We start from the raw sequence: 13822 nt of genomic DNA, 5'->3' as shown, positions 1-13822 counted from the left end.
TATGCTATTATAATTTTCAAAAGATATATATCGATACCTAAATTTTTTTACAGAAACTGCGTCACGATAGCTAAATCGAATTTCTTTTTTTTTTTTTGAATAAAAAAAAATAATTTACATAAAAAATAAAATTTTTTTTTTTTTAAATTTATTTAAAAAATAAAAAATTTTTTTTTTTTATTTAAAAAATAAAAACAAAGAATAATTAAATAATGTTAACTATAATAATAACAAAGCTTTCATGAGTAATCAAAAATTTATATATATTCAGACAGATGTGACAAACATATATCCAAATTTATGATTGCTACCAGATGTCACTTAATATCCATGAAATTATTTTCTGGACTTCAAAAATATTCATATGTTTGTTTTATTTGTTGTATATATCTGGCAGATGAATCAAATTATATTTGGTTTTGATTATTTTTTTTAAATAGCCAAAAAAAAAGACTGTAATATAGCATCAAAAATCATTGAATATTTCATAAAAATTCAAACTCCTATTATTGGAATATTTTTTAAAAAATTTATATAAATATATATATATATATATATATACATTTTTTATAATATATTCACAATGTATATATCGGAGCGCAGGTGAACTATCATGTTTTTGCCGGACTGTCTTCTTTCCATCATCACACGTTCAAATCCTTTAAGATCCTTCCTCGTTTTTTTTTTCGGGGAACATTTATATCCCACGTGCGGAAATCGCGTCGCAGTTTGAAGTGTTCCAATAATTCGGATCTCGTATTTCGTCGAAAACATCCTCTCGCGTATATATATATATATATATATATTCTCCTCTGAACGTGACTTGTTTGTATATATGTTGTTTCCAAATAGGGGAAACCGCTTATGGTTTCTCAGATCTCTCTCGAAGAAGTCCAAAAAGAAAAAAAAACTCAGTTGCAAATATAATATTCCTTTTAAAACCATATTTTTGTACTTATATTATATACATGTCTTCGAATTTATTCTAGTAATTAACATTTCTAATTTAACTACACGTTATCCGCGATTCATTGTTTGTCCTCTTATCAGAAAATTGATCTTTTATATGTATGTGCAACGATGCATTTTATTTTGAAGACAATAGTACCTTTTTATTTATATTATATGTCGAGTTGTATATTCTAAAATGATTTTACATGTTTTGTGAAAATGAATTAAAATTTTTTTTGGTTTATAATTTAAAAAAAAAAAAATTACTACAGCAATGCAAAATAAAAAAAAGTACATTAAACAATTAATAAATTATTAATTTACTTTTAGATACATTACACGGAAAAAAAGAAAAAGTAATTTTTACTACTTTCATAGTAAAACGGTCCGAAGTTTCTGCACATCTCTGGCAACTTTTACTCCAAAAATAGTAAAATTTACTATTTTTGTAGTAAATTTTACTGTTCCGTAGTAATTTTTACTATTTCTGGAGTAAACTTTACTATTTTTGGAGTAAATTTTACTGTTTCGTAGTAATTTTTACTATTTCTGGAGTAAACTTTACTATTTTTGGAGTAAATTTTACTGTTCCGTAGTAATTTTTACTATTTCTGGAATAAACTTTACTATTTTTGGAGTAAAAGTTGCCAGAAATGCGCAGAAACTTCTGACAGTTCCCGTTTTACTATGAAAATAGTAAAAATTACTTTTTCTTTTTTTCCGTGTAAGTAATTGAAAAAAATTTTTTTGATTCAAATAATTGATTTACTGTTATTAAATAAATATTTATTTAAACGAGATAATTTTTATTTGAAACAATAATTTCTATGTTTGAACTAATAATTTTTCTATTTTGAAACAAGTATCATTGACTCAAATATAATTAATAAATATTTATTTGATAATAATCAAGTAACCGATTATTTGAATGGAATTTTTTTTTTTCAGTGTAATATGAAATATGATGTTAAAAAAGTAGTAAACAAATTTTTTGTTCAGGAACTTCAGACACACATGATTTGAGGTAATTTTTTTTTTTATTTTTTTTTTTGTCAGAAAATTTTCATCATGTTGAAACAAGATTGATTCGTCGATTTTTTGCACGAGTGAGAATATGAGGGCACAAGATGTTTCGTGAGAAATGACTATTTTGGAATTAGTTCAGAAATCAGGATATATAAAGAATCGTGTGTGCGTGTTTGGTGAAAAATGAGGACCCTTATGGTCCCTTTATTAAGTATATAGTCTTGACGTCTTGAAGAAGGCAGAGGGCAAAACACCCTCTCTTTCTCTTGTGCGCGATATCCAGATTGAAGGGATCCTATATAGTATAACTTTCATAACACCATTTGTCTTTGTGCGCGCAGGGGAATCCAAAAATTTCGCAAAATCCACATCCACCCACCGCATATGTATCATTCCGTTAAATTCCCACAGAAAAAAAAAAGTTTTATATCATACTTTTTTTTATTTTTTTTTATTTAAATAATATTATTTATTTTGCCCGGGGAAAAAAAAAGATTTACCTTGAACAGCGAAAGCTTTCACTAGAATAGCAAACACATAAAATTATAAGGTATTAAAATAAGCTGCAACGCTTATTATTTTAATCCAATTTTGCTTATTTTAATAAATTTTGTTATTAAAATAAGCAAAATTGGATTAAAATAATAACCGTTGCAGCTTATTTTAATGCCTTTTAATTTTCTGTGAAAGTTTTAGTTATAAGTTCACTATATATTTTAGTGAAACCTATTTTGCTGTTGAAGTTTTTTTTCCGAGTGTATTTTAGTCTACTAGAAATTCAATGACATCTAATTGTTGTGAATTGAACATGTTACTATTGCTAACACGTTTTCTCCTGGGATGTACATAGTTTAACATGTACGATCGTTCAATTAAATATATACATATAGTTTCACCAACAATGCATATGTGCCAATTAAATTTATGTAGGAAAAAATATTTTTTTTTATATATTTGTCGCACGTTTTATGTGGTTTCTCTAAAAAAATTTAAAATTAACCTTCACTTATTGATGAAAATAATCGATTGACTGACAAATGTACCATGAAATTTTAGGGTATGAGCCATATGAGCTTGATGATATCGTGTAAGTTGTGAGAAGGGTGTGCGTGCTTGATGCTTTTTCCCACCTGGACATGCCAGATATAACATAAATACTGCTCCACTGAAGCTCAAGTAATAAAATATTTCAAGATTTTTAAACATTAAGAAATGTTACATTAAATTTTATTGCCACAGGAAAAAAAAAAGTATACATCATTTTCAATTTGATTTATTTCTCAGTTTGTGGAAAATTATCAGCTCGTTAAATTTTATTTTATTTTTGTTGAATTTAGTGAGATTTTTTTATTATTAATATTAAATTTAATAAACGGGAGAAATTTTCAAAAAACTGAATTTTAAAATTAAATTTTCTCATCCATTTTTGACAATCTGCGTACGCTATAAAATAATATGGTAATCGCGCATCTAATAATGAAAGCGGGCCTAAAGTTTTCAGAGTGGGTATATATCTCCTATCTTAAATCCTTATATTCAAAATAGTCATTATTAACAGGACTTGTGAAAGTCAGGGGTTGTTACAAAAAAAAAAAGCTTATAAGGATTTGAAAAATAAGTTATCTTGTTTCAAATTCTCTAATTTTAAAATTCAAAACATGAAACTGATAGTAAAATTTTTTACAATTTTATGATATGTAATTTCAATTAATTTTAATATTTCTTTTTTTTTTTTTAGAAAATGTATTCTAGTATCTCCAACCGGAATTTTATTAATTTTTTTTTTTTTAATTACAAACTCAGAAAAGCGCATAAATCACTACATTTGTATAATTAGGAATTTTTTGTAAAACTTTTAAGAACAATTTATCAAAAAAATACAAAAACTTTAAAATAACGTATGTCTTTATATAAGTTTTTAAGAGCTTTCAGAAAGTCCTGAGGCGTATTAATTGCAATCTCACAAGTTGTCAGGGGAATAGAAAGTGCCCCTATAAATTCTTGCTAATCTGATTTCAGAATCGGCGACCTCTTCTTCTCTTTGAATCGAAACAGAAAAGAAAAATTTTTTTCGATTTTCGCAGACAAAACTAACTTTTTCTTTTTTTAAATATATCTATATAATAAAGTATACTTAGAAGTTTATATATAAAAATTAAATATTTTTATAAAAAGAATCTTCATTTTTGTTTTTTGTATTAAACAAAATTATTATTATTTTTTTAGAAAATTTAAATATTGAATAGTTTTAGTGTAATATTTTATTTATTTATTTCAATTTAAATCATTTATTGTTAGAGCGATGATAACAAAAACTTTGTATCCCCATATAATAGTTAATTTAGCTATAAAATACTGCCTGAGGCTCCTCCCCTAACGTTATCGGTTCTATTTGGTCCACCCTGTCGTTTCCTATCAGTAAAAGCACTTTCACACTTTCTTATATAATAGAGTTAATAAAACGAATCACAACCCATACAAAAGCATTTATTTTTCATCATATTTCATTATTATTATTATTATTATTATTTTTGAAACAGTAGTTTCAGTTTTTTGAATTAACAGTATAGAAAAAATTTTCAAATAAATAAAATTAAATTTATCTTGAAAGTACTTTTTTTTCTCTTTTAGTATTTTGAAAAATTATTTGATATAAATTTGGATTTGGAATATTACGAGATTTGAGCAAGAAAGCCTAATCTAATAATTTTTCTTATTGGCAAGATTTTTTTTTGTCCCTTTTTCTATTCAATAAAATTTTTATCATCAATTTTTACTCTCCTATCAACTATATTCGTGCTTCCAATATAGATTTTAATAGATTAGAAAAATAGTTCTTTTTTACAATATTTTTTTTTTAATTTATTTTTTTTTTAAAAAGCTTTCTTTTTTAGTATCAAAAATTATTATAGAGAAATAGTTTCAAATATATACTATTTACCGGTTGAATAAATAAGAAAGTCCTTTTTTTTATTATAGCTTCTCAGTAACATTTCAAAGATTCTGATTTTATCGTTTGTGCGAGATCAAATTGAAGTCGTTTCTTCGAACGATATTGGAAGAAAGTGGTCCATCAATTTTGTCTCGAAACGAATAGGATTGTCGACATAAGTCAATTTCAATTTTAATAAAAACATTTTTAAAAAAACAGTTTTTATTTTCCATATTAATTAAATGAAAAATTGTTTCACATTTTTCTATTATATTAAAGAATTTTATTTTTTTAAAAAACAGTTTAAAATTTATACTGATAAGAAAAATGTTAATTCAAATTTTTTAATTTACTTTTTTATTTTCTTTGTTGCAGAAAATTCAATCAAAGTGAGTGTTTTCTCAACAATTTTTATCCGATAATTAGAATAATTAAAGGTACTATAAATTCAGGTAATTAAATCAAATTAAAATTGACAAAAAAATTTCAAATTCCAAAAACAAGTTAAACCAAATGCGGTAAATTTGAAATTATATTATTATCAGTTCGAAAAAAAATAACAATTTAAATATAAAAATTTAATTTTTTTTTTTATTATTTTTACTCTTTTTGGTGAATATTACAAAATGATTTTATCAAAATTAATAAAAAAAAAAAAATTACGTATTTTCTCCTCGATCGGCCAGTTTTTCAAGATTGGTCTTCAAGTGTGACACTTGACGTTCTAATTTCACTATTTTCTAAAAATTTTAAAGACGAAAATTATATTCAACTCAAATTACCGTTTAATTTGATCATATAAAAGAAAAGAAAAATTATAAGAATTTTACTGAAATTTCACATTTTTAAATTACAATTAAATTTAAAAAAAAAGAATTTTTTAAATGTTTGTAATTTTATTATTGATAATATAAATTTTATTATAATAATTTAAAATATTATTATTAATTTTAATTATATTACTATCGATGTCTTAATAATTTTACAAATTTTTGTACCCTGAGATAATTTTGCATATGATTATCAGCTGAAACATCAACGGCTGTCAAAAGAGCTTTGTATCTTTTTTCCAACACATCGACAATTGAATCTAATTCATTTTGTTTCTCTGAATTTAAAGACACTGATAATTCACTTCGTTGTCCTTGTAATTGAATTTGTAGTGTTTTTATCTCCAATTCTTTATCCTTTTTAAATACAATTTAAAAAAACAAGCCTCCATTTAAAGCAAAAAAAAAAAACAAAACCAAAATTATTAATTTTTTAAGTAAAATTCAAACCTTTATAATTTGTGATACTTTTTTTGCAAGATGCTCTTTTGATTTTTCCAATTTGAAAATATTCTTTCTTAATGTTACAACTTCATTCATTAAATCTTCATTTTGTTTTTGCGATCTAAATTCAATATCATTTCTCATTTTTGCAAATTCATCTTTCATTGCTGTGTAATGCTTCACTAACATGTTTTGTAGTTTTCCTTCCTGAAACAAAGAAAAATTGTTTACTGCAATTAAAGTAATTTAAAAAAAAGAAATTAAACTTCTATTAAAAATGTAGGTATTGAAAGTAAATTAATTAAAATTACATCCTGAATTTTAATTTCTAATTTACTCTCCAGCTCTTTGATTTGATTAATTAAAGAAATGATTTCCTCTCGTTTCACAAGATCCTTTTGTGCAAGTTCCACTCCTTTTTGATTAATTATTTCGTCCTTGTATTGAAGTTCTTTGCCTTTTTGTTGTAAAATTATCTCATAATCTTTATGAATGACTTCACATTTCTTGGACCATTCTTTTTCGATTATTCTTGCCTGTTCTTCCTGTAATAAAATAAAAACATTTTTTTTGTATTACGAATTAATAATAAACAATTAGAAATTATATACAATCAATAATGAGAGATAATGAACATTTTTTTTGCATTTTTTAAGAAAAATTTCCAAAACCTTCTCTCTTATGACTTCTTCTATTTTTTGAGTTAGGGAAAATAAATTTTCTTCCAAATCCACATTTTTATCTTGTGCCTCTTCTAATCGAGTTTTTAATTTATTAAACTGATTACTCATTGTTTCTTGATACTGTTGAACAGTTATTCGATGATTTTCTTCCAAAACATTTTTCATTTGTTGTACTTCTTTAAGCCTGAAATAAATTTATAGTTTCTATTTTAAAATACATTAATAAAATATTCCTCTTAAAATTAAAAAATCTAACATATAATTTTTTTTTTAAATTTTTGTAAGTAAATTAAAATTGAAACTGACTTAGTTTTTAGCGTTGATATTTCTTCAGTCATGTGTTTAATTTTAATACGCAAGGGTGATTCAGAAGTGGAAATTTTTTCTTGACATTGAAACAATTCATTGTCAAGTTTTTCATTTTGAATTTGTAATTCTTGTACTATGTCAGTTAAGGCTTCAATTTTTTGTCTATAAAATTGCAGTTGATCTTTATTCACTTGTTCATCATTGAGAAAATAAAACGAAGCATCACTTGTTGTATCTGTTTCACATTTTTTTAATGAAGCTTTACTTTTCGAAAATTTTGAACGAGTTTTTTTGAAATTTGGTTGAATTTTTAAATAATATGAAGCAGAACTTGAATCCGTAATGTCCGTTAGAGATGAAGTCGAATTGAACTGAAAATAGAGGAATCAAATAATTATAAAAATATTAATTATTAATTAAATAAGTAATTTTTATTTACCTCTCGATAATGAATTGGTAATGGAATTAAATCTCCATTTGGAGGTGGTGTTCGAAAAATACTTTTAATTTGTCCAAAACTAAGTTGACGATAAAGCTCCAATAAATATGTATTTCTAATATGTCGTTGTTCGGAAATTGAATTTAATTTCTCGAGCCATACTTTACAGAGTTGTGCATCTTTTTTTGATGTCAAATTAACAATATACGGTCGTACTTGTGATAAAATTTCTTTGAAATTTTCATCCAATTTCAAAGCCTCCTGTTCATCTCTTTCACGATTTTCTAACATTCCTTGTTGATCTTTACATTTGTTCATGACCCATTCATCACTTAATTTCTTTACTGTAAAATCTTTATTAATTAATTTTTCATATAAAATATTGATTTTATATTGAAATTTTATTATTTTATTTTTCAAACCTTTACTTTCAATTATATAAAATTGCTGAAAATTACCAAATATTATAACCAAACTAGTTGTTTACTTTTTAAGAAAACAAAAGAAACTGACAAAAAATTAATCTTTCTTTTCTATGAACGAAAAAAATTTTTCCCAAGGCTGAAATTTAAAAATAAAATCAAAACATATTTTTTCAAATTAGTGATAGAAATATATTTTTTTTTCTCAAGTCACATCTATCGAAAAAATACGAAAATAGTTTGCGTAATTCTACTTATAGACTATTTAAAGCTAGTTTTACATTTTTTTTTTAATACGAAAAATAAGAGACAGAGTAAAAAAAAATAAAAAGAAAACAAGAAGATTTGATATTGTAAAATGGACTAGAATACATTTAAAAAATTATATATAATGTATATATATATACTTTCTATATACAATTAAAAAGTCTATCATTGACTGTACATCTTCTTTTTACATATATAAAATTCAAAATAATCTTTAAGAAGCTGTACAATAGTTTTCTATTCTTATATCTAATAATCTTACTTTTACAAATTTTTTTTTTTGTTTGTATCTTTGTATTACAAAATTCAAATATCAACAGCAATAAATAGATATTTTTTGTGAAAATTTTTCTTTACAATAAAAAAATAACTGTTTTATTCAAAAAATAATTACTTCACAATTTTGTATTATTCATTTTAGTAAGAATAAAAATTTTTATTAAAAGAAAATTTTCTTTTAATTAAAATTGTTATTAAATATGAAATTATTACAAAAGATTTTACATTTGTATACAAAATTGTGATTTTGTTTTTCCATGGCTGTTGAATTTTGATTTCGTGCGTTTTTACACAATTTTGTGCATTATTTTGTATTTTTTCTCATCAGTCATTCTCTTTTTTTTTAATATCACGATTTAAAAAATAAAGTCATATATTTTTACTAGTGAGTTCAACTAAGTACTCCTAGTGGATACTTTGTTTTTCTTTCTTTCTTTCTTTCTTTCTTTTCACAGCAATATGAAAATAAATCTTCATTTGAAGAATTATTATTGATATTATTAACAATGATTATTTCGTGTTAATTGATTTTCCGTTGTTTGTTTTAATTCGATGAGTTTATTTTTCATCGGATGAATATGAGTTCCAAGCCATTCTTCAATGGTGGATGGAAAAAAAATACTTTCCATTTGTACTCGTAAATATCCTTCGAGCGATGACAATTCTAATGCCATGCTGAAAGCAAATTTTCTTTTTTCTTTTTTGCAAAAAATTTTTAAATTTACCTTTTACTTTTAAATCAATAATTACTTACTCAGTGAATGCAGGTACTAGACTCTCAAGTTGCATTGGATTTGTATAATTATTCATAATTTGCCATGGATTCATCCATGTTGCTATTCTGAAAAAAAACAATAATTTTAATTTAAAATTAAAATTGTTGCTATTTAATTTATATTTTAATATTTTTTCAAATAATTTAATGATCAAAAATTACTTACTGTTCACTGTGAACGATATTGTGATATTTGATTTTAAAATTAAGAAACCATTCGATACCAACGGCAACTTGCCAACCGGGAAATAAAAGATTACTGGGTATTGGTGCTGGTCTTGGTTGCGGTGAAATATGTAAAGGATGGTCCACATAACCCAAAGATTTGGCAACCTGTAAATGTGTTTGTTCAGAATAACCGTGTAGCCAAACTTTTAAACAAATTGCCAACGATGGTATTCCCGTTGGCAATAATTCGCACATTGTTGCATAATGATCGTATCTAAAAAGAAGGAAAAATTAAAAAATATAAATGAAAATTTCAAATGAAAAATATTAATGAATTTAAACAAACCTCGACCATCCAGTAAAAACCGTTCCACGAAATTCATGTACCTTATTAACGTGAGTGCTTAATTCTTCAAGCCATCTCTCATGATTACTTATGTGATGTCTTATTATTGGAATGTGTTGACATGATCCCGTGGCACCTTTAAACGCTGTTGCCGCCCAAATATTTGGAAAAACGAGACTATATTTATCCCACATATCTGAAAAAAAAATAAAATTTTTAAAGAAGAAATTTTTAAAACCTATTTTATAAATTTCGATTAAAATTAAAATTATTACCTGATGGTAGACAAAAATTTTCTCTCGAATTATAATGCCATATCATTGGTTCTACATATTTGCCAATATAAAATTCTGCAAAGAAGAGACAATATAATAATATAATACAATATTAATAAAAGAGAAAAATAAAATAGAAATTTTCTTTTAATGATAAAAATATTTACCATTTAGAACATGTAAATCTATCGATCTCAACATATCGTCCCACATGATTATCTTTAAACAAGGATAAGTTTCTTTAATATACTGTGCTATGCCTACAACATGTTCCAAAAATAAAGAGGATTTTCCATCTTTATTAGAATTAACACGCTTTGTACAAACAGAACATAGTCCCATGTGCCAAATTTCATCGGCACCAATATGTAAATACTGAATATCTGGATGGAAACTGACAATTTGTCGAATTAATGATTTTACAAGTGGCAAAGATCCTGGATTAGATGGACACATTGAACTGGGAAAACGATCCACTTCCCTCAATGAACTCCATTCGTCATGTTTCAAGACAAACTGTAAATATATTTTTTTTTTATAAATATTTTAATAAATTAAAGGAAATATGAGAAAAATTCACTTTATAAAATAAATATGTAGAGAAGGGTAGATTATGCGATCGTATAATTTGCATAATTTTCTAAAATCAAGTAAAACCATAATACTGCATAATTTATGCATAATTTTACTTTTTTTTGCATAATGACCGCATAATTGGCTCAAAATTGCCAAAATAGTGCTTTTTATAACTAAACTGAGAAAAAATTTTTTTTCTTAGTCTCTTTATTAAATTCAAAAAATTTTTTAGATAAATTAATCATAAATAAATACTCATTTCGTATTTATAAATTTCGTAATTTATTTTATTTTTCTGAAAAATATATTCTCTTTTAATTTCTTACGTTTATCCACGGAAATGCAGACCTCTAGAAAAAAATAATTAACATTTAAATAATTAAAATAATATTATTAATTGTACTTTCTGAAAGATGAGATATTAATTTACAAGAAAAAAATTTAAAACCAGCAAAATTTATTTATTTATACAATTTGCATAATAATAATATTTGAATAATATATTTTTTTTTTTGTAATATTGCTTCTACAGAATTTTTTAAAAATAATTCGATTTCAATGAAATATGACAAAAAAATTTTATCCTATATGCAAATTGTATAAACAAATAAATTTTGTAGATTTAAAATTTTTTTGCTTGAAAATTAATATCTCATCTTTCAGAAAGTACAATTAATAATATTATTTTAATTATTTAAATGTTAATTAATTATTTTTTTCTAGAGGTTTTGGCATGTTAACATGATTTTTAAAATTCGATATGAATAAAATAGCGATTAAAAAGACATATTCCAAATTAATTTTTTTAAATTCTTCATAATTTTGCAAAATTAAACTTTTTTTAATTGCATAATTTTGCATAATTAGGCTAATTTTAACGCTAAATGCAGCATAATTGTGCATATTTTAATCGCATAATTAGAGGATCTCTCTAAATGCATAATCTACCTTTCTCTATACATATGCAATTATATTTGAAACAAAGAAATAAAATGTTATCCAGTGATTGTAAAAACAATTTGTTGAAATTAATTAGAATTTGTTTTATCTCACCTCCATGTGACCAAATGTTTGAACCAAAGGAACAACAGCTAATCCTGAATCTCCTGCCATTTGTAAAATTTGCCGTGCCTCTTGTGTAGTGTAACCATTTGTTAAACTACTCGGGCCATTGCTTCCAATTGGAGATAATTCCCGATTGTAAGGAAATGTATCTTCCCATTCTAACAATAAACCTGTCGCACCCCATGATCTCAAAAGTGGAAATAGCTGAAACATTAATTTATATAAATTATCTTACATTAAAAAAGTTTAATCAATTAAAAAAATTAAATTATCTTCGTTTATTGTATTTTACTAATTAAAAAAATAACAATTAGTTTACAGTTAATAATCAGAAAAAGGTGTAAATAAAATAAAATTAAAAATTCTTCTTTTTTATTACTATTATTATATTAATTGATTCTGTTATAAATAGGTTATATTATATTATAAAACAGCTGGTCTTTTGTGAAAACAGTCTATTGCGTTTTAGTAGTGAATTTCACGTTATTATTTGCAATATAAATTTAAAAAATTAACGTTCTTTTTAATCATCAAATTAAATAAATATAAAAATAAAGTAGTTTCTTTTTTTTAAAATAAATTTAAATATATGTATAGGAAATGTTTTATTATGATAAACCTATATGTAAACATAGAAAATATCAGGTGTGATGTTTACACAAATGTTTTCATACCTTTTCAAAATAAGAAACTCGAGGTGGGGCTCCTTTAAGATCAATATGTACCAATCTGTAATATTAAAAATAGTTTAAAATAATGTTTCACTTTTGTATTATCGATTTTCTCTCAAGACTTTTGTCTTTAATTTTTATCTTTACCTATGCGAACCAAATGTCAAAGCATCCATCTTTGACTCACTACGTTGATGAAAAGACTTTTCAAATTAATATTTCAGTTTACATGTAAATTATCATTTTTGTTGTTGTCAAATATTCTTTATATAATTAAACATTTTTTATTTATTTTTTGAAAATTTGCAGATATTTTCAAAATTTATCTATTTTTGTTTTTATTTCTTTTTACAAAATGACTTTTGATTAGATTTGCGCAAGAAGTCACATTTAGCGCGGGAATATTTGAATTTCAAGGATAATTCAAATTTGTTAACTTCCAATTAATTAACCTTTTTTTTAATATTAATTTTTTTTAATTAATCTATTAAAAATTTAATTGAAAAAGTAAACTATTTCCTCGGCAAAAAATATTATTAAAAAATTATAAAAAGCAAATTCGATTAAATAAATTTTGTTTTTATTTACGTCGGTATATTTTTTGTCAGCCTTTTTATAAAATATTACAATCGTCATTGTTCTACCCGTTTTATCGGTCCTTATCGTATACCTGGGATCAATGAATGAACATTATATTATGAAAATCATTAAGACATTTTTGCGTAACTTGTTCATTCTGTACAATTATTGTTTTTTTTTTTTTTTTGTTTATGTTTTAACAGTACAGTTCACAATTTTTCTTACAATAAGTCGTAATAGACACAATACAGTTTTGTTTTTCTGTTTCAATACAGAAAAACGATGTATGTACATATGTAAATTTAAGTGTAGTAATTGATATATTCAACAAAGCTTGCATAATCACTGTTTTCTTTTTCTTTTATTAGTTTTTTTTTTATTTTTTGACTGAAGCGAAAATCTTCAAATGCGCATTTTTTACACTCTTCAATCTGATTATTATATTTATATGGTAAAACATTTTTTTATCACTTTGTAAATATATTTATATATATATACTATTAATATACATATACGAATCTAAGGTTCATCATGAACACAACTTCAAAAAATCGCTTATACTCAGTTGGAGTCAATTTTAAAAAATCTAAATTAACTACAGGGGAATATTTCCTGCATAAATAACAGACATGAGTTTTGGCACTCTTTCTGCGATACTGTTCAACAATTGATTTTTTTTTTCTAGCTACAATTTGTGCAACGTCGATTATTTGTCGAGAGTTTTAATTATTCTCAAAAAATAAACGCCAAAAAAAAAACATCCAAGAATAAAATAAATTACTTTT

The 13822-nt window shown here is 24.1% G+C and overlaps 2 protein-coding genes and 1 long non-coding RNA gene across 4 annotated transcripts in view; 1 reads left to right on the top strand and 2 right to left on the bottom strand.

Annotated features, from left to right (window-relative positions):
- The window catches only part of LOC127289809 (uncharacterized), a 31053-nt gene extending 25619 nt beyond the window's left edge, over nucleotides 1-5434 (top strand). Inside the window, exon 4 of the long non-coding RNA XR_007844218.1 lies at nucleotides 5285-5434. This is a non-coding gene — a long non-coding RNA (uncharacterized LOC127289809). The remainder of the gene's footprint in view (nucleotides 1-5284) is intronic.
- A 44-nt stretch (nucleotides 5435-5478) lies between these two features.
- On the bottom strand, nucleotides 5479-8183 carry LOC127289790 (centrosomal protein of 112 kDa-like). Of its 2 annotated transcripts, XM_051317963.1 has the most exons (8): nucleotides 8037-8183; nucleotides 7615-7958; nucleotides 7173-7546; nucleotides 6855-7050; nucleotides 6495-6728; nucleotides 6190-6390; nucleotides 5908-6096; nucleotides 5479-5649 (listed from the first exon to the last, which is right to left on the bottom strand). In XM_051317963.1, exons 2-8 carry the CDS (start codon nucleotides 7930-7932, stop codon nucleotides 5569-5571), a joined length of 1593 nt encoding a protein of 530 aa, XP_051173920.1. In that variant the 5' UTR covers nucleotides 7933-7958; nucleotides 8037-8183; the 3' UTR covers nucleotides 5479-5568. The 2 variants fall into 2 exon arrangements, with proteins under 2 accessions (XP_051173920.1, XP_051173921.1); XM_051317964.1 differs by lacking the exon at nucleotides 8037-8183 and having other exon boundaries at nucleotides 7615-8026.
- A 411-nt stretch (nucleotides 8184-8594) lies between these two features.
- On the bottom strand, nucleotides 8595-12703 carry LOC127289793 (hexosaminidase D-like). The gene is made up of 9 exons (XM_051317966.1): nucleotides 12606-12703; nucleotides 12462-12516; nucleotides 11776-11991; nucleotides 10314-10662; nucleotides 10147-10221; nucleotides 9872-10067; nucleotides 9524-9799; nucleotides 9337-9423; nucleotides 8595-9257 (listed from the first exon to the last, which is right to left on the bottom strand). Exons 1-9 carry the CDS (start codon nucleotides 12632-12634, stop codon nucleotides 9083-9085), a joined length of 1458 nt encoding a protein of 485 aa, XP_051173923.1. The 5' UTR covers nucleotides 12635-12703; the 3' UTR covers nucleotides 8595-9082.
- Between the last annotated feature and the right edge of the window lie 1119 nt (nucleotides 12704-13822).

This window comes from Leptopilina boulardi, unplaced genomic scaffold (assembly GCF_019393585.1).
Source record: "Leptopilina boulardi isolate dan_hultmark-lab unplaced genomic scaffold, ZJU_Lbou_2.1 LbouV2_51, whole genome shotgun sequence".
In the NCBI taxonomy this organism is placed as follows: Eukaryota; Metazoa; Arthropoda; class Insecta; order Hymenoptera; family Figitidae; genus Leptopilina; species Leptopilina boulardi.
The sequence above is the reverse complement of the archived record's forward strand: the minus strand, read 5'-3'. Positions and strand labels throughout refer to the sequence as shown.